The sequence below is a fragment of the Ambystoma mexicanum genome, chromosome 8 (assembly GCF_040938575.1).
Source record: "Ambystoma mexicanum isolate Mex_15411 chromosome 8, UKY_AmexF1_1, whole genome shotgun sequence".
Taxonomy (NCBI): domain Eukaryota; kingdom Metazoa; phylum Chordata; class Amphibia; order Caudata; family Ambystomatidae; genus Ambystoma; species Ambystoma mexicanum.
This window is the reverse complement of record NC_090929.1, coordinates 1,028,235,408-1,028,261,847: the sequence shown is the minus strand read 5'-3', so window position 1 is coordinate 1,028,261,847 and position 26,440 is coordinate 1,028,235,408. Positions and strand designations below refer to the sequence as shown.

Genomic DNA, 26,440 nt, shown 5'->3' with positions numbered 1-26,440 from the left:
TTTTACTACGGACACTCTTATACACAGTACATCTATATCAACTCCATAGAAAGTGGGGTTAGTACGTGACACCATTTTTTCTTATTTCTACAAGATAATGACTAAGCGAAACGCTTATCGTTTTTCAATATCATTCTGTGTTATCAAAAGTCACGACAAATATTTATTTGCAAGAGACCTTTGTCCTGGTCTCTATTTGTCTAGGTTTTTTACTTGAAACCAAAAGGATTGTCTACATATGATCTATATGTTTTGGCTTTTTCAAAATACATTAAATGCTATCCCTCGCATCTTTTCTTGATGTTGTGGCCATCTTCAGGACAGAAGTATTTCTTGATTAGTTGCAAATAATCACAGTACGACCTAGGTATCATCTTACATACACTACATGATTGGCTCTCGTGATATCAGCCAATTGTGGGCACTGACCTGTCTCTTGGAAACAGTCGGATTCGAGCTTTTTGTTTTCTTGCACAATACGGTTTCTTGTGTGCAATGTAGGGATGCTTAATTACACCTGTGAGTAAGCAATGAGTAACATGTGTCTCAATTTCATCCTCAAGGCTTATGGCAGTTTACATTTATTTATAACCATCTTTTTGTTTAGTTTTTTTTATTTTGCACCTTTGTACTAGCCTGTTGATACAGGGCGTGGGTGTGTCTTGTCATCTGTGTTCAGCCTCTACTTTTCCAGTTTTTTCTAGTTGCTGAATCTTGTCTTAATTTACGGCTACGAGTGGCGCTGAAACAGTTATTATGAACAAAAGGTTCAATTAGAAGAAGTTATTCTATGGTGGCATAGTTGTTGTCATTACTTTTTTGCTTTGTGTTTTGCGCCCTCTTGTAAGTGCAATGCGCTTTTTAATGCACCTCCTTTTTCGCATCTTTTATTTGTCATGCGGCAGACATTAAAACTAAGGCATTATGTGTATAGCAGCTGTCTTAGAATATGATGTCTGCCACGTTTTGCATTGCATCTGCTATTGCGCCCACCCGAGATATTGTTGTCATACTTTTATTATCCTAGGAGACAAAGGGTAAAAGGGCATGGTTCACAAGAAAACACTCTCAGTTTATTGCTGGAAATGCTAACTCAAGTACTGCAGAAACTGGGCATGGACTCCCAGCCTCTTTATTCGGTTAGAATTGTGTTTGATTAGCTGGAATACGCGGGGTCTCAACACGTTCAACTCAAGATTAATGAAAGAGCAACTTTTCAGTACAGCTGATATAATCATGTTCCAGGAAACATGGTTAGTGAATGCTGTGGCAATTGAAGGTTTCACAATCTATAATCAATCAGCCTCTCAAAAGCTAATGGCAGACCCTCGGGAGGGTTGCTGACAGCTTTTAAAAATTCCACAGTTATGAACACCTCTATATTTTTTTAATGATAATAGGGGTATTCAAGCATGTAGGGCTACTATAGAGAATCAAGGGCCTATTCTTGAGTTGATCCTAATAAATGCATATTGGAACCCCGCCTGCTCCAGCCTTCAGGGTTTTTTGGATAGCCTAACTTCTCTTTTGGAAAAGATAGAACTATAATTTGTGGGATCCTACATCATCCTTGCGGGGGATCTTAACACCTTAATGCATTCTACCCTCGCAGGAGGTAGAAAATGGGAGATGTAGGAGAGTTTCGCACAAGGGGAAAAAATGGGTGGACTTCTTGGGGGTTCGGGGGCTGCAAATGACGAATGGGGCCTTGGCATCGGGGTCTCTCCACCTCAATTCTGGACTATATGTTCATGCCAGCTGAATTGTTTGCCCAGGATGCATCATTGAGGGTTAGGGGGGATGGAGGCAGGGACCACTGTAGAATAGAGCTAAAATGTCAGTTGTTGGCTAGTATGTCGGAAAAGTATGCACAGTGTCTATTAAGCAGAAAGAGCAGACTCCGCCTACCCACATACAAATGGGAAGGAACTACCCTTAATAGTAAACTCCTGGCAATTCCGGAAAGGATTCAGTTTGATAACTGCCAGCGAGACTTGTTTGTGAATTTCGTCTGGTCGGTTTGTTCGCCGAATACTGGAGGAGGGGGAGAACACAGGTTCATCGGCACGTATTCGACTGGGCGTCCAGAGAAAAAAGGAAGGCCTTGAATAAGAAGGTAAAAATTGGTGTGTTAACTTTTCTTCCGATTTTAAAAGAGAATCGGGAAGCTTAAACAACAATATAAGCTGTGGTCTCTAGACAGAAGGATGTGGCGCCTTCAACAAGACGGGGAACTGATGTTAAGGTTGGTGTGTAACAAAGACTCGAGAAACTTCTGGTCGGTCTTGCATCAGCTGGAGACCGTCTCTCACTCCCACCAATGCAATCTGGTCCCTGAACAGAAGTGGGTAGATTTCTTGTCATCTAATTTTAAGGGTAATGGAGTGTCCACCTTCAAGGTCGCTAAGGGGGTCATGTGGAATCTTCCGCTTGACTAACAATCCCTGATAGATCGAATTGTGAAGTCATCTGTTTCGAAGGCAGCAGGCCCAAATGGCCTCACCTACCAAGTGTTGAAAAATAACCCAGCACTCTGGGCGAAACTGCTTTTTTGGCTGTTCAGGGAAATATTAGTGAGGCAAAGCTTTCCCTCTTCGTGGAAGTGCATGATAATTATACCCTTGTTTAAGGGGGGGGCGATCGGATGTTACCAACCAATTATCACCCGATCGCCCTCCTTGACATTGAGAGCAAGCTATTTATGAGGATCCTCTTGGATGAAGTGGAGGAATGGGCCAAAACTATCAACGTCCTCTCTAAATATCAGACAGAGTTTAGAAGAGGTTTATCAACCGCTTTGAATGGGGTAGTTCTGAACATCCTAAGTGAAAAAACCATGGGAAAGGGTGAATGTCCGCTTCATGGGGCCTGGGTGGACCTCTCCAGAGCCTTTGATCAGGTGGACAGGGATCGGTTATGAAGGAAGTTGAGAGCATGGGGTATCCCGGAACACCTATTATTTATGCTTGTGGAATTCCACAAAGACACTACAATGAGAGTAAGACTGGATGAATTGGGTTATCTTTCTGAATCCATTAAGGTGGAAAGAGGAGTGCGTCAAGGCTGCCTGGGTGCACCCCTTCATTCGTTATCTGGCAGACATGGGTGATTTCCTGAGTTCATCAGCATTGGGCAGTCCAGTGATTAACGGCGGCAGAATTCACTGGTTGGCCTATGCTGATGACGTTGTTCTGTTGGATAAAACATCAATAGTGCTTCATCACCTTTTGAACAAGTTGAATGACTACTCAATAGAGAATGGTCTCTCGATAAATCCCATTAAGTCCAAAATAGTTGTTTGTTAGGCACGCGCAAAAAAGGGTTGTCTGCTCTCAGTGGAAATTGACAGGCCCGGTAATTCCAAGAGTAGAGGATGTGGTCAATCTGGGGTATAAAGTTTATGCCTTGCCTTCTATGTGCAAACTGGAGTGTGATTTAAGGAGCAAAATTATGCTAGTGGTGCCTCAGTTGAAAAATATTCTGATTAAATATTGTACATTTTCCATTCTCCCTGTAATTAAGTTCTATAAGGCGAAATTTGTCCCAGTACTTCTTTACTGCCTGGAGGCCAAGCCCTTTTTATGGAATCGAGACTGGCAAATAATTGAGGGGCTTGTGTGGAAGAAAGCCCTTAGTCTGCCTATGTGCCTGCCCATTTCTAGTCTTAGATCCGAGCTGGGTTTAAGATCGCTGAAAGCTCATGTATTATGGAAGTTATGCTCTTTGTTCCGGTTGATCACCACTGCCCAGGATTTAACATTGTATGCAGACATTAGATGTCATTTAGAAAGCAAAAGATCAAAGATACTGTCATCTCTAGAAGAAATGGTGGGGGGGTGCACTTGCCAATGCCAGTACTAATACTGGGACCCTGATCCAGAACCTCTTGAAGGGCAAGAAGGCCTTGGAGGAAATGGAATGGATTAATACTATTGACAGTATGCATGTTATTTCCCCCGTGAACTCATTCGAGAAGGTCGACAAAATAGTCGGAGCGATACTGAAATATTTGTTAACGTTTCCAGATTGGCAATCTAGACAGAACTTTCTGAGAATGCGTTGCAATACAGTTCACACAGGGGAAGTTTTGTTTAAAAGGGGGATGGGCATGCTTTCAATTGGTTTGTGCAATGTCTGCAAAGTTCCAGCTAACCAATCATTGCATCATCTTCTAATGGAGTGTGAAGGCACCTGGGCAGTGAGGTCTTTGGTGTTTGCCTCCTTCGGAGTGAACAATGACAGGTTTTGCCCAACATTGACTGGTATAGAGCAATTTCTGGTCATGACAGCCGTTGACAATAGCATGAGATGTGTTGAGAAACCATCCCTGATTTTTTATGCTGCTTTTGTATTCCCAGCTATTGTGTCACGTGACCTCATTATTTCAGTCACGTGATATATCCCGCTTGTGTTTATTCAGTCAATACGTCCAGTTTCCTTTCCTTATTAAAACGCCATCTTGTAGCGTAAATTTACTATTTAGGAACAGGCAAATATATGTGTTTAAGTATACTAGTTGGACTTGTTTCAGGGTGTTATGCGTTAATTTTCTAGCATTGTTTTGCATTTTCCATAATTTTGTAAGACATTTTTTATGCAGTGATATGCCATCATTTTGAATTTTGCTTTTTAGGGAAGTTCCTGTGAGATTGTACATTTCATCCCCAGTCTATGTAATTGAGCTCCTAATACATAGACTGGGGATTTTACACTTACACATTACGTCATTGGTTTGTCTTTTTACATCAAAGCTGACACGTATCCTGTTGTCATTGGTCTGACCAAACAAGATCACTGGTATTTTGTCATATTCGTATTATTGATTACTTATTACGTATGGACACCATACATCTTCCAACGTGGGAGTCATGATCTGGCACCTCTTGCTTAGAAGGTGTGTGATGTCTATATCGTTTATTGTATGATGTCTCATTCTTTGTTTTTTATCATGTTTTATTGTCAAAGGGGATGTTGATTTTAGCTTGTTATTCTTACCAAACTATTAGGCGGAGCTATTGTTGCCATTGGTTATCTTCATTTTTAGACAGTGCCTCAATTTGACAGACCTACTGTTACTGCAAGTTATCTTGGTCTTGAGGCAGATGTTATTGCTATCTATTTGCATTCTCTTACATGAAGATGCCCCACTCTACTGACAAATTAAGACCGTTGTTGACTGTGTCAAGATTGTAGATCCATTTCTGTTCACATTATTTTAAGGCAAGATCTCTGTTGCCCCCTCGTGCAGAGGTTTTCATTACTTGAATTACAAACCAGAATATCTCTGTAGGTTTATGTTGGTGGTGTGTGTAGTGTGCCACCAGAGGTTTGTTGTCTACTTTGTTCTTTATACACAATCTATGTTCGCATATGCGTTGGCGTATTGGACGTTTCGTTTTGCCAATATACAGAAGGCCACATGGGCATTTGATACCATATACTGCTCATTGGGTCAGACAATTGATGAAGATGTTTAACTGCCATTCTTTGCCTTTCAAGTGTACACTTTTGATATTCTGGTTCAGGGAGCACACTGAGCAGTTGCCACATTTAAAGTGGCCAATCACGGGTGGGAGATTCCACAGAGTTGTTTGCCGTATTTCTATTTGTTTGAAGTCGGGGGAGGTGTGTACCAGGCTATCTTTTACATTTTTGTTGCCTTTTAAAGGCAAACCTAGGTGGATTAGGATTGAAATCAGGGGTTCTTAGACAATTAATTATGGGACTGAAAGTGCTTACGCACGTAACTTTATCCATGTTGGTCTTCTTTTCCGGATTGAGACATCTATCCCTATTTATTTTCTTGGCTCTTTTATATGCTGTTTTAATTGTCTTTTTTGGATGGCCTCATTCTTGTAATCGTACTTTAAGAGCCTTCCATGGACTTCACAGTCAGCAATCTGCGTACAATGTCTACGGATTCTTAGGAATTGTCCCACAGACAGGCTCTCTTTCAGACTTTGAGGGTGAAAGCTGAGGTATTCTAACAACATGTTTTTATCTGTTGTTTTTTTAATAGAGTATCATCTGTAGGGTACCTTCAACTGTCTTCACAATTTCTAGATCTAAAAAAGTCATTCTGTTCATATCTTGATTCATAGTGAACTTAATGTGTTCATTTTGTTGGTTCATCCATGTTACAAAATGTGTGTAAGTTCTTCTACGGACCCTCTCCAGATTAAGAAAATGTCATCGATGTACCGATGCCACAAGATCACTTTCTCCTTATATGGATTGTCAGCATGGTACACTGAAAGAGTTTCCAAGTAATCCATAAAAAGATTTTCAAGGCGCGGGGCAAAAGTTGCCCCCATGCTTGTTCCGTGCTTCTGATTAAAGAAGGGCCCTGCATATAGAAAATAATTTTCCATAAGTGCAATCCTTCTGTATTCTAAAATGAATGCCATTGGTACTGCGGATAGAGTTGTTTGTTTATTCAGATATATTTCCAGTACCTTGATACAGACGAGTTGGGGAGGGGAATACTGGTATACAAGGATGTAACATCTAGTGTTACCAGGATGTCATTCGGGTCAGTTCGTAGATTTTGTAAGATTTTTATCATGCTGGTGGTATCTTTCATATATGATTGAAGTTTTTTAACAGAAGGGCGCAAAAAACAATTTACATAGATGGATAGAGGCTCCAGAATGAAATCTATTGCCGATAAATTCAGTCTCCCTGGTGGTCTGGTGGAGTTTTTATGGATTTTCAGAAGGATGTAAAATGCCGGTATTGTGGGGTCACGATTCATGAGAAAAAGTTCATCATCTATATCGATCCACCTCTCCTGGAAGGCATGGCCCATTAGACCTTTGATTTCCTCCTTAAGTCTTGAGGTTGGATCTGTGTCTATATTATGATAGAATATAGGATTATTGAGCTGGAGTTTTACTTCAATGTCATACCCTTGTTTGTCCCATAGGACAATCCTACCTACTTTATCTGCAAGTTTTATTATAAATGCTTTATTTTCTTGTAGATCTTTTAGGGACTTTCTTTCGCCTTTTGTCAGATTGTCAGATTGTCTCTCATGTGATTTTTATGTTGCAACATTTCATGTGTTTCATTACTGATTTTGTTTTCGAAGGCCAAAATCGCAGGGCTGACCATAGTCCCTGTTAGCCAGAATGTCGACGGTGGTTTCAGTCCTGTAATATTGTCTTCTTTGTTAGACATAGGGGGGTTACGAAAGAAATATTTCAGACGGATGAGTCTAAAAAACCTGTGTAACTCCATCTCAGACTGAAAGTTATTTGCCTTGGTCGTTGGTACAAAGCTAAGACCTCTGCTTAGGACATTTTCCTCTGATTTAGACAGAATGTGAGTGGGCAAATTGAAAATTGGAACTACCAATTTTGTGGTGGTCCGTCCAATTGTGTGTCTGCACTCTCGGAGGACCCTGTTGTCTGTTCTGGCCTCCTTTGCCCTTCCCTTGAAAAAACTCCTGTTTTTGTGTGGCCCCTGAACTTGATATGTTTCCAGTATTGGTGCTGTCAGAGTCATTGCTAGTTGTACTATTACTGATGTTCAAGAAGGTCATAAATCATTTGCTTCTGGTAATCTGTATTTCTCCCACTATATTGACTCAGTTTATTTTGGTCTTCATAATATGTATCAGCTAGATATGGGTATGTTTTAAAATCCTTGTAATGTTTCTACATCCTTTTTTAATTTCCAGATTTTCTTGTGTAAATTTCTTCATTTTTTTCATTTCTTCTTCAATTTTTTCTATCTTTTCTCTGATATCTTGTATCAGGTTATCAGATTTTATCTTATCTTCTAGGGTTTCAATTTCTAATTTCTTCTGTTTTGCTTTTTCTTTGGCTATCTCAATGATTAAAGTCAGCCAGTCCCTTGAGCATTTGTTACCCACCCTGCTGAAGTTCCCTTTGAATTTTATATTGTCGGTGAACACACTGGGTATATTTTTCATCCGAAGGTCTTCATGGATCACCCCAGCTTTTAGATAGGCCAGCATCAGTTGGCTGTGGGATTCTGTTCTTATTAACTTCTTTTTCTTTTGTGTTAGAATCTCTAGATCATTTCGCTATTACTTGGCGGTGGGTTGCTGTTATCAGCAATCAGGATGGATGGTAGGCTGATAAGTTTCTGAAAATATTCATCAGAGAATGATACAGTATTGAAATTCTCCATTATTCACACTTTTTACTGGTGGGCCCTCTTTTCATGAATGAAGGCTCTTTGTAAGCTAATTTGCTCAAATTGGCTCAAGAACTACAGGGTTCTATATGTTTCTATTGTAGTGTATATAAGATGATACCTAAAGGGTCATGTGATTATTTGCAACTAATCAAGAAATACATCTGTCCTGAAGATGGCCACAACATCAAGAAAAGATGCAAAGGATAACATCAAATGTACTTTGAAAAGGCCAAAACATATAGATCATATGTAGACAATCCTTTTGGTTTAAAGTAAAAAACCTAAACAAATAGAGACAAGAGCAAAGATCTCTTGCAAATAAATATTTGTCATTACTTTTAATAACACGGAATGATATTGAAACACGATAAGCGCTTCACTTAGCCATTTTCGTGTAGAAATAATTAAAAAATTGTGTTGCGTACTAACACCACTTTTTATGGAGTTGATATAGATGTAATATAGAGTGTCCGTAGTAAAGGACACATACAATCTTAGCGGTTTTTAAGTTTATATCAAAACATGAATACAACTTGTTTTATTTGAAATATTGGAGAGAACATGTGATATCTACATACAATTCTTCGCACTAGAGTAAGTGTCACACTCACCACAAATCAGTGGATTCAGAGAGTGGTAGTCGCTCTCACTTCTTTATTCCATGCACATATTTTCCCTATGTGAGATTAACCCCCCATAAACAAAAAATAGGGACAAACCCAAGGAAGTGGTAGCCAAAATGGTGAGGTAATGAGGGTAATTGGGGGTGAGTGTGTGTGTGTGTGGTATACATGTATGTATGTGGTATATATATAGTGAATATGGGGGGCCAGGAGTTTGGGAGTTTTGGGGTTGTGCCCCATGGAACACAGATCAGGACATGGATGACGGGGAGAATGGTGGGTGTGGGGGTGTCCCCTGCATTGGCAGAGGGCCCAGAAGGGGGTGCTCCAAAAAAATAATACTTCTTTGCAGTGCTGAAAATAGGTTGAGGAACCAGGCATCCACCTTGTGGTTTTGAAGATCAGAGTAAAAGTTCTTTTCTCCCTTCCGCTGTGTTAATTGGTCAGCAAGTTTTTAAACCTTATCCATGTGACCACAAAAGCAAAGCATTACATATATGCGCAAAGTATCCCCATTGAGGTTTTGCTAGACAAGGACTCTTTTGAAAAAGATGCCTTAGTTTAAAAGCTGCTCAACACCTTTAAGGTGCCCAGCTTTCAAACTGAAAATATGTTTCAATATAGTTCCAGCTGAGCACAAAGTCTATAAGAGATATTTTACACACTTTTTATTCTGTTGCCCTGTGGTTGTCTGGGGAAGTACTTGGATTGTTAAACTGCTGATCTGTGTTGAAGACTTCACCCATGCATTTAAGCAATGTTACATGAAAATGTTGCTGGTTATGTTTCGTCAATGCGTCATTACGTTGTTTGTCAATATATATATAAATGATGCTGTCCAGTATATGGGTCGAGTGCATTTATCGTAGATCAAGTAGATAAACTAGGTTACCCAACCTGCAGGTCTAGAAGGATTTAAAAGATTTTTTGGGCCTGATCACTAAGATGACGGCTGCCCTTCTTGCTGCTGCTTGGAAAATATGAGTGAAATTTGAATGATGAACTTAAGTATTAAAGTAGCATGTTTACATTTGGCATAGCGAAGGTCTTACCCCGAGTGATATATGGTTGTGAGGGATGGCTTGTAAATAGGTCACCTCTGCACTGTTTTATAGATTTATTGAGTAACTGTTATCTATGGTGTAACCAATTGGGTGTTTTATGTATATATTTTATATTCTGTTATTTTAAATATGTTTTTAAGATTGGTTCAGATTTCTGGTTTTATTACTTTGTATTCTTGTCACAAATGGCTCCCATAGCCGAAATAATTATTGAAACAAATCAAATCCTTCAACTCCTGGGGTCTCATTACGAGTTTGGAGGCCGCCATGGAGCTATTAGCTATTAGCTCCATGGCTGCCTCCAAACCGGGCTCCTTTGCGGGTTCCTGCAATGGGGACTTACCGGGTCATTCTGACATAGGAGGACCCGGTAAGTCCTCCTTGCAGGAACCATTCCCCATTCCCATTTGAGCACCCATAGGTCTCAATGGGAATGGGGATGGAGGTAACAACGGGCACTTTATAAGTGTCCCGTTGTTACCTCCCTCTTCCCCTCGCGGGACCCGGAAAAGAAGTCTGGTTTTACCAGACATCTGGTCCGGGTCCCGCAACGGGAACCTCTTAATACGCGCTCCCGGAATGAAGGGGGCCGGTCCCGTACCGGCCCCCTTCATTCCGGGAGCGCAAGGGTCGTAATGAGGCCCCTGGTCTCAAGAAGACTGACCATTGCATAAACATACAGTTTAGGTGAACCAGAATTTACAGCTTTAGGTTCACAGTACATAAAGCTACATGAGATAATCTGTCTATCCCATGTAAAAGAAATGCACCATTTACCCAGTCTTTATTTAAAATGAAACTCAAATGATAAAAGTGCTATGTTAATACATAAACTAAATCTCACATGATTTTCAATTGCTCTGTGCCTAAGTTTCTGAAGGGAATTCGTCACAGACATGGGATTCGATTTTCATTAAAAGTCCCAGTCGAACTAGGGACAATTACTGTGTTTCTTCATCTGAGGTCCTCTTCATTGCTTTTTCTTTTATTTAGGTTCTTTGTACTGTTCCTCATGACACTCTGGAATTTTAACGTTTACTTTGAGCTTAATCTTTCCAGTTCTGACGGCATTGGCATTTTTCTTTGGCATGGGTTTTTCAACAATTCATTCCTAGGATTCACTGGCGTGATTGGAAATATATGTTTTATGTTATTCTGCCATTAGAGAGTAATAGAAAGGATGGTTTAGTTTAAGGCATGGGTATTTTAGTTTCAGCTCTCCATTTTATTTATTTATTCATTTCCACATTTTAAGATATTAATTTTAATAATGCAGTTCAAGCATTTGTCCTTTCATCTAAACATCCTTATTTAACCCTTTAACACAGATTCCTGTATTATTCAGAGGTCACCTCAGCTATGGGTTCAGATGCTTCCTCTATGTGCTTGCATAATGACTGGGGATGACTGGTCTTCAGCTGGTTGAAATGTTTGCAGTGTTCCTCTGTCTGATGCCATTTCTGTATTTTTATTTTGTAGACAACAAAGGACCTTTACAAGAAGGTAGAAATGTACAATTCTTATATTGGTTCCTTTGGAATTATAGAAATAGACTTTTTTTGTAGACTTGCGATTATATTGTGTTTGATTCTGACATCAGGTTTCTCCAAGTTCCGTTGGGCATAGGGAAATGTGTGTTGAAAGTGTTTTCAAGATTTTCATCACATTCACGAGTAGTAAAGGCATAAACCAACCTCTCTTCCTGTGTTTGCTATAACAGATGCTGAGATAATACCAGTTCTCTGCCAGGCATGAGTTTAGAATGGGGCATTCTAAAGTACCAATAGATCTCAGACCAATCAGAACCTGTGGTAATTGCAAAACCCAAATGGATCAAGACATCACCACAAAAGTCTTAAGAATTCCTATACATGTCTTGTTATAATGCTCTATTCTGCCTCCCTTGCTAGATGCCGGTGGTGGGTAGTATTTAGTCTCCTTTTAACTAGTCTAAATGAATCAATGGTCCAATTAAATTGATTTGTAGGTGGAACCACATTAAAATAATTCCTCTTTTATTTAGAGGAACCCAGAGAGTGGGAGAACTTGGTTGGAACTAAGCACGAAGCAGGCAACCCTTTAAATATATGTTTAGGTCTTGACCCATGTGTGGCCACAAGCAACCTCTTATAGGATCCTCATTTTCTTTTCAAATTCACAGCGGCAGGCAGAGGCCGCATGATGGAGTGTTTAATAGTAGGCTTTGGAATGAGGAAGGTGCGACCCACTGGTTGTACCCAAATTGGGGTTTTGTTACCAACAATCTACCCTGAATTTGGAACTTCCTCTAAAATATCATACATACTCTTTTAGATATTGATAATAATTTCTAATGGTTTAATCTTGCATTTCTGACGTCAGCAAATATTTCCTTCCAGTGATGTTCTGTGATATGGTAGAAACATTTATTCACATAAACAATAGGCATTCCCTCACAGGTGGTTTTTTCATACACTTTGTGGGCCTTCTTATTGTCAGTCATTTTCAATTCTTCATCTGCTACATAGTTACCTTCAACACAGTCATCAAGGCCTGCTAAACCTTGAGTCATAGCACTCTTTTTATTCTAGTCATATCTGATCTCTACAGGGTAGCCTTGCATGAAAAGAATCCAGGAAATAATCTTTAAATTAGAGAGCTTCCCAGTGCTAATTCGGTCGCTATGCAAATATTATAGAGGCTGGTGGGAGGTCCCTACTGTAATATGTTCTTTTGGATTGTTTACCTTTATTTGTTTTGGGTAAAAAATGTCAACCTTTGAAATTTACATTCTTATTTACAACTTTAAAAATGACATTAATAACATCTTTAAAATATATCTTTTCTTTCATCTTATCTATTTGCAGCACGATTATTTATCATTTCTCATTGTTAAAAACCTCATAAAACATGATCTTTCCGTTAAAAGGAAAAAAAAGATTTTAAGACATTTCACTACCTTTCGGCAACCCTCAAAAGAACTGAAAAATTCTGGCTTATCGTGCACATTTGGCCACTAAAACTTGGTGTGTAGAGATGTTACCCTCTTAACCTACCCATCATATGCCTTCTAGCTAACATGTCTCCCTCACCTCTAACCTGCCTCTGTCTCTCACTTCCTCTGCCTCGGCTCTAGCACTTCATCCATCATGTTCACATACCTACCACAGCTGGCCGTACCACCTAATGGCACTTAGAAATGGCTATTGTAATCGGTGACTGTTCCATTTACTCCCCTCCGCAACCTGGTCAGAATGTGTCACGACCCACATCCAAAAACCCCTCTGGCAAGCCCATGGGCCAGGAGAGGTCCTTGGCTCGGGTCTCCAATAAACCTAGGCATCCACTGCCTAGGCCCTCTTGGAGCCAGTCCTGGCGCCTATGGCGCCAGGCTCATACACAGTGAAGACATGTGTTTGGGGAACTACTTTATTTTGAAGCTGCCAGCCAACATGGAGGCATCCACATAGCTTGGCTCCTAGGAACCAAGCTATGCGGTATAGTGTTTTGGGTGTGGTAGCCCAGGAACTACTTTACTTGGACTACTTTCTTGAAGCTATTAAAACCACACCCGACTTGGATAACACGCTTCGCGTTACTTTCCAATCCTGCAATGTGACGTTCACCGTGTCCAGCAATACCCGCGAACCTCGGAGAAACAGCACTTGTAAGGAGACAAAAGGAACATTGTTAGCAGCAGCATCTTACCTGCAACTTTCATCTTTAGCTGCCCACAGCTCCTGCAAACAGCTTCCTAGGATAAGCACGTCTCCCGGACCGACGGATCTGCAAAAAGGAAAGAAACCAGGTATTAGAGACATTACAACATAACGAACTGTGCCGAAAAGCTTACCTAGCAGGTCGCTCCTCGACCAGCATCGCCTCGGAATTCCACACCCTGGGTGAACACAGCGATCTATGGGAAAAGAAAAGAAAACAGGTTAGTAAAGGCAAGGCATCACTGCGCTGCGCATAGCGCCTACTTACCGCATCATAGCGCTCATTACATGCCATCATTTACCGGCGAGACCCAATTCAGCCAATGCACCACACTGGACTTCCGCACATCTAAGGAAGAGAAAGAGACATTATTAAACCAAGAAAGGCATGCAGGAATAACAACAATATACAACAGCAATAAGACCTACCTGAAAGACTTCAAACAGGCCGGCAGCAGTGAAATAACTATATCGCATCCACCCACAAAGGACAACGCGCTCCTGCCAAGAAGGCAGGACGCAGAGCACATCTGAATCAACAATAAGGTGAGGAGAGGCCCCAGAGGGGCTGAAGGCATACGGGGTGGTGGGAGGCCCAGTTAACCAGTCTTGAACATAGCCCTCCTGTATTACATGGATAACCTCCCCCACTGGCCACATCTGGGAACCGCAGAGAAGGACACCAGTGCCCATACAGCTGGGTGGGGTCCCCGTGGATACCAGGTGAGTGTAACAGAATGTCACTTAAACTAACCCCATTGTAAGAAGTTCACTGCTTCCCATCAAATCTAATTTCCTATCTACTGTATGTTCTTTTGTGATCAATAGAACATTGTTCCTCCCTTTATACAAAATTATAAACAATTAGAAAAACATAAAAAAGATATACAAAATAAAAATAATGTAAAAACATTTTCTTACATGGGCCAGCTATGCTACTGGACTACATAAGAGATATTAATCTCACCCCTGCTAAAGGGCTAGGTCTTAAACATGATTCACAGAGTTTGTTAGTATCAGCATAGTGATATATACGACTAAATGCTACACATTACAACACATAAGAGCTGAGGGGGGAGGAAAGATCGAAAGTTTGCAGGGCTGTCAGGATTTTCAGAGGGATTGTTATTTTTAAGCAGAATAATGGCAATAATAAGGCAGATGAGGATGATCCCCAAGGAGAGGGATAAGTTGTAGAAGAAGAGATGGAAACAGGTTAGGGATACTATTTGTAGAGCAAATGGATCTACTGAGGAATAGGATGGGTTGGCTGTTCATAGAATATGAGTTAGCATAGTAGGTGGGGTAGGGAAGAAGGAGCTATAGAAGGTCGGAGAAGTGAGAGCAGATAAGAAGGTGGTGGGGCAGAGTAGTACTCTGAGAGTATCAGAGATCATAGATATCTTAATCGAGAAGTAGAGGGAAATGTCATTGGCTGAAAGGGATAAGGGGGTAGAGGAAGGGCACAAGGATAGTCTAGTTAAGAAAATAGGTGTCCTAAATAGGGCAAGCTCTAGAGTGGGTAGATTGTGGGTGAGTCAGCAGGAGCACAGCCCCAAGATGGCCAGCTTGCATTGTAGTCGGTGGATGGATGCCCAATTCCCTGATGATGACTATAATAATCAGTATCAGAGCAGATGCTGGGGAACTGACTGTCTGACCCCACCTGCAGTTGGAATGAGCAGAAAAGGGCTCATTTGCAGTACTGAGATGCTCTTTATTGGGAAAGGTCCCTCTGGCATGCTGATTCTGGGTGAACTGGCAGTAACAGTAACCCAGTGGCAAGATGGCCAGCTCACAATGTAGACAGTGGGCAGATCCAGATGATTTCCCAAGCGTGCTACCAGGCTATATAAGAAAAATGATTTCCACTTTCTAGCCCTGCTACTGGGCTATATCAGAGACACACACCCCACCACTAATAATGAGCTACGTCATAGACAAGATTTTCCAGCATTGCTACTAGACTTTGTAATAACTGTTTGCCTTACTCTTGCTCGTGTCCTGTTTAATAGAGGCTCTATCCACTCTTGCTACCTACCTGTCAAAAACATATGCATTCCACCACTACTGGAGTCCTAAATAAGAACCATGAATCACATTTCTGTTATCATTTTCTGCAAGAACCATGCAGCAATTCTTCATAGTAACCACAGCAATCTCACCACTGACACCAACATTGATTTTTCCAGCAGAATGCATTGTCATCTAAGAGTGACTGACCTGCAGGGAAAGCAAATGATTTCCTGACGGATATGGGTTTTTTGACCGAGGTCAATATATTTGCGGCAGAATTGATGTTAGTTGATTATGCCGCAAATCTTTTTGACCTTCAGTCAAACAACCCAAATCCCTGTCCCGCCAGCAGCCCTATATCAATCCCCCCTCCCATACTTATCTATTTTGCCAGCTGGTGGGCACCGGCGCCTCGGCTATACCCATGCGGCGTCAGTTCCGTCCCTCAAACGTGTGTCGGAGCTGACGCGACATGGTCCCTTTATCTTTTTTTATTTTTAGTCCCCTGAAACCCCCAAGACCATAATTCCGAACATGGGGAGCAGTGTACACCCCCACAACCCATGCTCCTCATGTTCGGTATAATGGGTTTCGGTATTTTGTAGTGGGCAAATTCTGCCAATTAGTCCATAGGGGACACATTTTTTCGGTCAGATTTGCCAATACCTTATCTGACAGGCCAAAGCCTCAAAATGTTTGGAAAAAGTAAAGCACATCACATGTCACACCTGACAGCATCTCTAAGTTTTACGACTTGTCAGGCAGTCTGTCACTTTTTCTACAGCTCTGACAAAATTAGAGGGTTACAAAGTGCCAAAAACAATGATATGTTTATTATCCCTATGAATGTGAAAGGCTAATAATATTGTTGGATGGATCCACAGTGGATTGTCAGATCATTAAATCTAAGGAGATGTTTTTTCTTTGAACAGATATTCGGCGATGGATATAGACAAACTGCAGTGTATGGGAATCACACACATTCTGAATGCAGCACATGACACCCAAGAAGTAAGCACAGAAGCTATGTACTACAAGTGTTTTCCCATTACCTATTATGGGGTGAAGGCTCTCGACGAACGAACATTTGACATAAGCCGCTTTTTCTGTGAAGCTTGCAGATTTATAGACATTGGGCTAAGGACACCAGGAGGTAAGAAAGCAGAGAATAAAGGTGAGCGAGTTACAAAGGCAGAGGACGGGCAACATCAACTGCATGGCAAAAGGTACCATGACAGACTGACAAAGAAAGCCCCATCGCTAATTATATGCCAAGGGGGACAGGATAGAGCATGGGGAAGAATCATATATCAATGAGACCGCCTGACAAAGACAATAAAGCACATGAGATTGACTGTAGGATACAAAGACCCGTGACAAATCAAAGTGTCTAAAGCAACACTGTATGAAAAGGATACATAAAGACTGTCAAGGGCCCCTGACCAATTTCCTGATAATCATACTCTGTAATAGTAAGAGGCCTTTGACATGTTGCATTATAATTAGATTCTGTGATTGCAAATAGCCATAATCTGCTGTATAATTATGAGATTATGACAGCAAGGGGCCCGAGTTCTGCTGTGTGATAATGAGGCTCTATGATTGCAAGGGCAGATGATCTGCTGCATGATAATTACATTCTCTGACATGCAGGGAACCTGTTCTGCTGCATGATATGAAGTCCTAGTAATAGAAAGGGTCCATGATCACGTGGGAAAAATGTGGGTAAACTGTTGCATGCTGATGATGCAATACTGATACCAAAAATACTGGCAGGCCTAAAAAAGCAGATGTTTGTTTCATCAAGGGCTTTTATGTGATTAACGAATGCATGATATATTACTGGCAAACATCGCTGAAACTCCACCTGACAAAATTAGGCAAACAGATTGAAAAATAATCTAATTATGATTACCTTAAAAAACAATTAAATAACCATGCAAATTGCCAAGATCACACTTTCTAAAGTACCTTTATTCTGGCCCCTAGAGGAGGGGCAGCAGGGAGCTCTTCAAAGGATTTTGGAGATAAAACCATTGGTCATCCTTTAGATGTATAAAAGATCAAGCATTTTTGACAGCAACTTATAGACCATATCTCTTGCGAGAAGGTACAGTTCATAAGCATGTCTCCAAGGACAGTGTTAGTATTAGGCTATTGAATATAACATAACATTTAAGATCTTGATGCACTGAGTACACATATGGATATCTCCACGTTTGTGAGATTACAAAAGGGCTGTGGCTGATTTAATGATGTCCGCAGGAGCATTGCATTATTTATGTTCAAGGTTGTGAGGGACCTGCTAACAGATTTGGATATGGTCCCTCTGTGTACAACCTGACTTTAATTATTAGTTCCAACCTGAGCGATGACAAGATAGCATAGAAGAAGAGGTCTGTAAGGTGCAGTAGAACAAACAATTGCCTACTTCAAGGGCCTTGCCTGGAAAGTAAGTCAGGACTGAAATCTCTACACTGGCTCCCAGTGGCTGCGAGGATTAAGTTCAAAACCCTCTGCATTGTCCACAAGGCCTTCTGGGGCCTGGGGCCTAAATACCTTCAACTCTCTCTTCCTAAATATCTTCCTTCTCGAGCTCTTCGCTCATCCGTCTCCAACTCCCTCCGGGTCAGCCGCTTCTCCAAGCAACAAGTTGGTGGTAGATCTCTCTCCGCGGCAGGGGCCTCCCTCTGGAACAGCCCTCCTGCCTCCCTGAAACTTGAGGAGAACCATCTCCGGTTCCGGAAGCACCTCAAAACCTTCCTCTTTGCTTCTGCCTTCTCCCCCCCTCTCCCCTGCTCAATTCTTGACTGAAACTGCACTCTACCTGCATCTGGGCCACTCTCCACTTGCACCGCCTCCATGGCAACCTCTGCACTACGGGACTGTCTCCGTATCCCGACAGCCCCCCTTTCCCAGCACTTGTCTGCACTTACCTTGCACTTGCCACCAGTTTGGCCCTATTATTTATCTGTTGTTCCACTACCCTGTACTGCACTTTCCCCCCTCCCTTTCCCCTTGCACTTTCCCTTCCCTCCACCCATGCACTTGCGCGATCTGAATGACACCTGGCCTAGTAGGATCATTGTCTGTCTTCCCTCTGTTCCCCTCTCCCTGCCTCTTCGCACCTTGAAACACTTGTGTATAGGAGCGTTACAAATGCCATATCATATCATATCATATCATATTATATCCAAAGGGAGTGAAGGATAATTAGCTACTACTGACCCACTCACATCATCGAGCTTGCATCTAAAGCCCTAACATTAGAGAAGATCTTGCCCATTACATGTGTATGCCCACTTTATTGTAGACCCAGGGCATATTGGCTGTAACCAATCATGTGCAAATTAAACATATGCACGGTAACAGAAGCAGTTAAAACATGTAGGTAATTCACTCTTCTTTAGGTGGTATGTGGAATGGTAAACATTTTGACGTGGGCATGAACGTTGGAGAACATGAAAAGAAGGGGCTTACAAATAGCTTTACTATTATGAGCCTGAGTATGTCAGCATTATGCTGATTGACATCTCTACTCATATAGCTTGACTGGTCAGATGGCCCAGTATTTCAACTGTCTCCCTTCCATTAAATATTGGATGTCTTCCCACTCTCTGATGTTAAACTCTACCAAAACAGAGGTCTCCCCTTCCAAAAGCTCTCTCATATCTCTTCCTCTGCCTATCCAGTTCCCACCTGACACTCTCCCCTACTATTCTTCAGCTAGAAACCTCGGCATCATCCATGAACCTTCTCACACCTTTGCTACTTTCATCTCCCAAACTGGAACAGCAGCTTGCCTCAACCTCATAAATATTACGAAAATCAGACACCTCCTTCCTTTCAGCACCACCAAGCATCTCTAAACTAGACTACTGTGCCAGCATCCTCTTTGGTCTCCCCAACTATGCTTTCTGTCCTCTCGACAAGATCATTAACTTTGATACCGTGACTCTCTTTGACTTCCCTCACTTCACACCTACTTCCTCGTACCATCACCGGGCTGGATGGCTGATGATGCAAAACAGGGCCAGATTTAAATGTCTTCTTCTGGTTCACAAATCTATCCACGGTAAGGCACCACTGTATCTATCCTCCTCTATCCTACTCTACAAGCCTTCTCGTAATGTCTGCTCTGCCTCCTTGACAACCCTTGTAGCTCCTCGCCCTCTCTCTGCTGCCTCTTCTTTCTGCTCTTTCTCTCTTCTTGCTCCACTTGCATGGAATTCTCTTCCCCCGAACTTCCGAGAAGAAACATTCCACATGGATTTGTTCAAACCAAACTAAAAGCTTACCTCCTCGCCTCTGAGTTACCCTCTTAACCTACCTTGCATCTGCCTGCTAGCTAACATTGTGGATGTATCGTGTAATGATATTGCGTTGGAAATTATCTGCTAATGCTGCCTCAACCCAAATGTATATTTATGTGTCTGGTAACAGTGCACAGTAAGCCTGTTTTAACTTAAATATGCATCTTTTGTTGCACTAGCCACAGCTTTCATATGTAAAATAGATGGTGTAAAGTAGAAACTACCAACTAGTAAAGTTGTATTTGGGTATTAAGCATTGAGGCATTATAACAAGTTATTTCACGTTATTACGAATTATTGTTAATATATCAAAGATTTTATGGTGGGTACTTGACTGTGGTTTTATATTGAATTGGGTTTTGATTATTTTATTTATAAGGCGCTTATACATCAAGTAAATTGTGTGTTCAAAGCACCCACAGGGCAATGGGGTGGGGACATGGGAAATAAAGGCAAATATAATAACAATGAAGAGATAGAAAGAGGCGGTCCTACTAGGCCTTGTGAGCATTCAGAACGTACAAGTGCTGAGAGAGAGAGTAAGTGTTAGGAGTTTCACTGAGGGAACTGCTAGGGAGTAAGTTGCAAGCATTTGTTAAGTGCCTGGCAGAGATCACTTGGTAAGAGTGGTTAACTGCTAATACAATAAGTGCAGGTTTGTTTGACAGCAACAGGCCAATGGGCACCCAAAGGCAAGTTCTGGGAGTAGGCGGAGGCTGAAGGTGATTGGGGGAGGAGGCCAGGACCCAGAAGGACACATAATGGCCCTGGTCACCAATCTCAGCAACTGTGGGGTTTAGCAAGGGAGGCAGAGGGGGAAGGAGGAGGTGAAAAGGAAAGTCTTGAGGAGCTTCCGGAATTTGAGGAGATCCGGCTCAAGACGGATAGGAGGGGCAGGGGGGCTGTTCCAGAGGAGGGAGCCAGCCGAGGAAAGAGATCGGCCACCAGCTCTCTGTTTAGGGAAGCACTTGACATGCAGAGAGTTGGCGCTGAAGGAGCGTAAAGATCTGGAGGGAGAGTATTTGGTCAGAGCCAGTTGTGGATAGCGTGGTCCCCGGCCCCAGGTAGCCTTATGGATGATGCAACGAGATTTGAATTTGATCCTTGCAGCAACCGGGAGCCAGTGGAGAGATTTTAGGACTGGAGAGATGTGGTCCCTGGGCTTGAGGTCAAGGATAATTCTCACAGTCCTATTCTGGATTAACTGGAGGTGACGTAGAGAATAAAAGGGTAGATTAATGAATAGGCTGTTGCTGTAGTCCAACCTAGAGAGTACCAGAGCCCTAGAGACATTTATTTTCTGGGGGAAAGTGAGGAAAGGAAGGATTTCTTTGAGGGGGCGTAGTTGAAAGTGGGCCTTCTTGGCAAGGTCCTGGATGTGAGGGTGCAAGGAGACAGAGGAGTCGAAGATGACTCCAAGGTTTCTGGCTTCAGATGAAGGAGAAGGGGGAGAGCCCATAGAGCGTGGCCAGAGTGACGGGAGGAAAGAAGGAGCAGGAGTCCCAATACTGGTATTGAGGCAGAGATCATTGGAGGCACACCAGGACTGGATGGCAGATATGCAGTCAGGAATGATGAAGGAAGTAAGGAGAGGATCATAGGGAAATTTGAAGGCAGCTGTGTGTCATCTGCATAACACTGTAAGGGGAGAAAGTGGAAATGAGTTGTGCTAGCAGGGCAAGATAGATGTTAAAAAGCCAGGGAGAAAGGGTGGAGCCCTGGGGAATGCCACAGGTGGAGATAGAAGTGGGAGTGAGGAAGTGAGGAAGGAGTGAGGAAGGAGGTCAGCCAGTCCAGTGCCCACTCCAAGATGCCAAGGGTATCGTGGAGTCGTTTTATGAGGATGAAGTGGTTGACCATGTCAAATGCAGAGGAGAGATCAAGTAGAATGAGAACAGCTGGATAATTATAGTCAAGAGATTATTGTATTTATGATGCTTTTATGGAAATATGTATTCCTAAATAAAGCAAAAAATCAATGCATTAATGGGGCACCCTCAAAACGGTCTAGTGATAGAAAATAAACTATGATTTCTGCTTGATAAGAAGAACCAGTCATAGTGAGAGTCCCATCATATACAGTATGATAAGTAGATTAAGCAATAGCAGGGGACATGACAAGGGACCCATAATCCATTGTATGCTATGGAGATCTACAGACATTGTGTATGACCATTTATCTGAAGCAAGGATGCCATTTCCAACTGAAATGATGTAGTGAGTAGCATTACCGAAGACCTACTGATGAAAAGGTAATATATAGGAACGTGCACTGGAGACATTGACTAGGGGACACACATAAATAATATGAAATTCTTTGACTAGGGCCAGTAGTTACACAATAAAACACGTACATGTGTGTCTTCCTGTGAGATGTTTGAGTTCTGAGCTGAGTGGTCAGGTAAGCAAGGACGGGAGAGGTTGTGGGTGGCTCCTTCACCCTTCAGCAAGTGGTGCTTGGGCCTGGTTATTTGAACAGGAAGGGCTTTGGAGGAAAGGGGGAATTGTATTCCAGTGGAGTGGGGTAAGTAGCAAGAAGGAAAGAAAGCAGGAATATGCACAAGGGGCCGGGGGACAAATTGATTGATGAGAGAAAAGTAGTGCAGAATTATAATCAGCGGGGATGTGTGGGGGCAAGAACATAGATGAATTCAAAGGCAAGTAGAAACAATTAAAGAGTGAGTATTTTTGCAAGGCAAGGCATGTTGCATGGTGGTAGTTGGTAGAGGTGTGGGTGTGGTAGGTTGAAAACAATGGGTGTGAAAAAGCTGTGAACTTTGTTGCATGGAGTGAAGGGGCTCAAGTGCAACTGCATATCAACCAGAACTAATGACAATAATTAGCCCAAGAACCACTGAATTATAGAGAGACTTTGAGACAGTTAAAGACCCAATAACCTTTGAATGACATTGAGACCATATAACATAGAAATAAAAAAGACTTTTGGCTGAGCACTTTACATAATGACCTTATGATAAATTGCAGAGACACCTGAAAATTACAAGACAGAAAGACTTTTAAGGGCCCATGATCTACAGTATGACCAGATGACGCAGTAGAGAGGGCAGAATGAGTTTGTAATCCAATGCATGACAGCAGACGTTATGACCGAATGATGTCAGGATCCCCTGACCCACTGTGACAGCAACCTGCTGATGTTAGGCAGGCAACAGACCCATATGAAGAATGGTGGTCTTCATGTGATGTTTCCCCTTTTTCTAGTGCCTCTCCAGACTTTTCACCTCCTAATTCCTAGGCCCTGTCATCTCACTCTATGTATATCATTTCTCTGAACAGCTTAGGCAAGAACATGAAAAGAGTTACCTTTATTCTTTTTGTTTATAAGTCCATTTTCTCATTGGTGCCTCCACATTTCCTTTCACCCAAGGGTGTCAGCCCCTGATTTCTCTCAACTCATTCACTTTCTGGTTGTCCCACTCTTTGAGCATCCTTTCTCACTTTCCCACTGCTACTTTTACCACATTTACTCCTTCACATGCCCTAATACTGGATACATCCAAAATGGAGGATATAGTGGGCAACTTCATGAGATCCTCAAATAAAGTACATTCGAAAAAAGTGATATGTTTTAATGTGATCCAAAAAAGTGAACTATAGAATCATTTCTGGGAAAGAAAATTACATTTAGGAGACTGTTTTTTTTAGCTTAGCCCTTATTCCAAGCCTTCCTCTTTCCTTTGCTATTCACCTCATCAACTTTCACCAATGTTGTCAACTTTTGCTTTTTATTTTTTAACTTATACCTTACCCTTTTTATTATCCTGTCTTTTCCCTTTCTTTGCTTATCCCTTCATTTCCCCCTTACTCTTGATGTCTACTTTCCAGCTCTTTTAACGTATCTCCCTTCCATTAGTTCAAACTTTTCCTCATTTCCCTTTCATACCTTTGCTGGTGTCTATCTTTATTCTTTCATAATTTTATTCATTTTCCTTTCTTGATCAATTGGACTCCCTCTATTCTGCTTTTCTCTTTCTGTTGCCACTTTACAGCTCTGCCCCGGATGCCCCTTGTCTTTCCTCACTCATTGCTGCCTCTTTCACACTTTGTAAATTGAGCCTTCTTCCACATCCTTCACTCCCTGAAATCTCACCATAGAGCTACTTTACATATCTTTATTATGTCCACATCCTTTCCAACATCATCCCTCCTCTCTTCTTCTTTGTACCACTAACCATTCTTCCAGGACAGCCAGTCTGAGCCTTCTCTCTGGAATCTCTTGCAGGTAAAGTGCTTGTGCACAGCGTCCAGGGAAATAGTCGCGCAGCCACGCTGGTTCTCGCCTACTTGATGATCTATCAGAACACATGCCTTGTTGATGCTATTCGAACTGTGATTTCCAGGAGGTACATCTTTCCTAATGAAGCCTTCCTCCAGCAGCTACGGTGCCTGGACATGCAACTGTGAAAGCCCAGTTAGAAACTGCTACCACCTGAAAGTCTCTAAATAAACCGCTGTTTGGAAATAAACAATATTGACTTCTTTTAATTGCCCATGCTGAACACATTCACCCCAAATTCTGAACCAAATCACCCACTTTTTCAAGGATGGTCTATTTTCCCTAAATGTACACTGCACCATCCACACAAAGAGAACTACTTCCACATAAGCACTGGTCTGAGGGTTGAGTGCCCTGTGCATTGTTGCAATGCATAGCTAAGACAAACAGGTCTCAGAAAAGCCAAATGTTTTGCCATTTGTGTGGTAAAAATGGTTTGTTTTTTACGCTGTTGTTATCATATGACCAGGAACACACATTGCAAGTCAAGAAGTGACATTGTATGCCAGGTACTCGCATCATATGCCAAATATTCGCAAGAAATTCCCAGTTTGTCACATCGTACAAGGTATTCCCATTAAATGACAGGTTTGTTTGTTTATTTATTTTTAATGCGCACCAGAACCAGAGGTATCAGGGCGCAGAGGAACAGGAAGATACATGATTACTTTCAGCTTAACGTTACACAGTTACATAGTAGTAGAACAACATTTACAGATCAATCAATGCAGTCAATGGACTGTGTGCCAGGTATAGACATACAGTAGGAATAATCAATACGAAAACAATTACATAATTTACAATGGTTGAGATTCAGCATAAAAGGCTGTGTAGTAACTATTACAAAGCACGAAGGTGACAATACAGTAGGAATAATCAATACAGAAATTACATAATTTACAAAAGGTTGCGGTTCAGCATAAAAAGGCTTTGTGGTAACTATTGCAAAGCACGATAGTGGGCAGTGGAGAAGAGAAAAGAGGCAGTAGAGACACCAGACTGAGTTAGTAGTTATTATCTCTAAGCCATTTAATGATGTTATGTCTGAAGTTTAGATGGTTCTTGCATTACCTGGCAAGTACTGCTCTTACTCGTGTCATTGAATTGTAATTGTATTTAGGTTTTATATAGCGCATCCCTAACTAGGAAGCAGCGGAGCACTGTACATCTCGTTGAGAGTAACATGAAGTAAGGCGGGAGTCTCCAGCATGTGACATAGGATGCACAGTCTATGGGAGTGGAATGTGATGCAGTAACGCAAAGATCCTAGGCGGCGCCTACGTACTGAATGAAGACTAAGGTCTTGAGTTCCTTTCCTGAACTGCAAGAGCGATGGTGCGGTCTGAATAACCCCCAGGATCATGTTTCAGCTGGCAGGGGTATAACAAGAGAAGGACTGTTTCCTGCTTTTTCCCCCTGCATGCCTGTTTTTCCTGAAGCCTAGCAATGGCCTGGCTCCAGGAGGAGTGCGACCCACCTGAGCTATAGGTGTTACCTTCAAATTTAAGTAACTCCCCTCACATACCTTGTGTGCAAATCAAATGCCCAGTACTCACATCACATAGAAGGTATTGCCACCTTTGACAAATACATCATGCTCTAGGAATGTGAATCAGATGGGCAGTTACACACACCATATTCCATGTATTACTGTCAAATGCCAGGTACTCACATCACATAGAAGGTATTGCCACCTTTGACAAATACATCATGCTCTAGGAATGTGAATCAGATGGGCAGTTACACACACCATATTCCATGTATTACTGTCAAATGCCAGGTACTCACATCACATAGAAGGTATTGCCACCTTTGACAAATACATCATGCTCTAGGAATGTGAATCAGATAGGCAGTTACTCACACCATATTCCATGTACTACTGTCAAATGTCCGGTACTTGTATTGTATGCCATGAATTTCCATCATGTGCCAAGTACTCACAGTATATGAGGTCCAGCCCCATAAAACTACCAGATGCTCACGCAATATGCCAGGTATTGACATCAATTAGCAGGTACTAACATTATAGGGCAGCGGTTCACATAAAATATCCAGGTGGTCATATTAAAGGCCAGGCACTGCCAGCAAACAGGTATTTACACCATATTCCAAAGAAGCCTAGGTATAAACTTCATACCAGCCATTTCCATCATAGGGGAGCTGCTCACATAAACTCAGAGCTATTGTCATCCATTAGAAAACAATCACATCATATGGCTCGAATTGCAACCACAAATGTTGATGGGATTTGTGCCATGCG

The 26,440-nt window shown here is 41.8% G+C and overlaps 1 protein-coding gene across 1 annotated transcript in view; it reads left to right on the top strand.

Moving 5' to 3' along the window:
• The window catches only part of LOC138473719 (dual specificity protein phosphatase 13B-like), a 96,374-nt gene extending 72,017 nt beyond the window's left edge, over positions 1-24,357 (top strand). Inside the window, exons 3-4 of the mRNA XM_069612195.1 lie at positions 16,500-16,720; positions 24,124-24,357. Coding sequence (XP_069468296.1) covers positions 16,500-16,720; positions 24,124-24,305 — 403 coding nt within the window. The 3' untranslated portion in view covers positions 24,306-24,357. The remainder of the gene's footprint in view (positions 1-16,499; positions 16,721-24,123) is intronic.
• Positions 24,358-26,440: the final 2,083 nt, after the last annotated feature.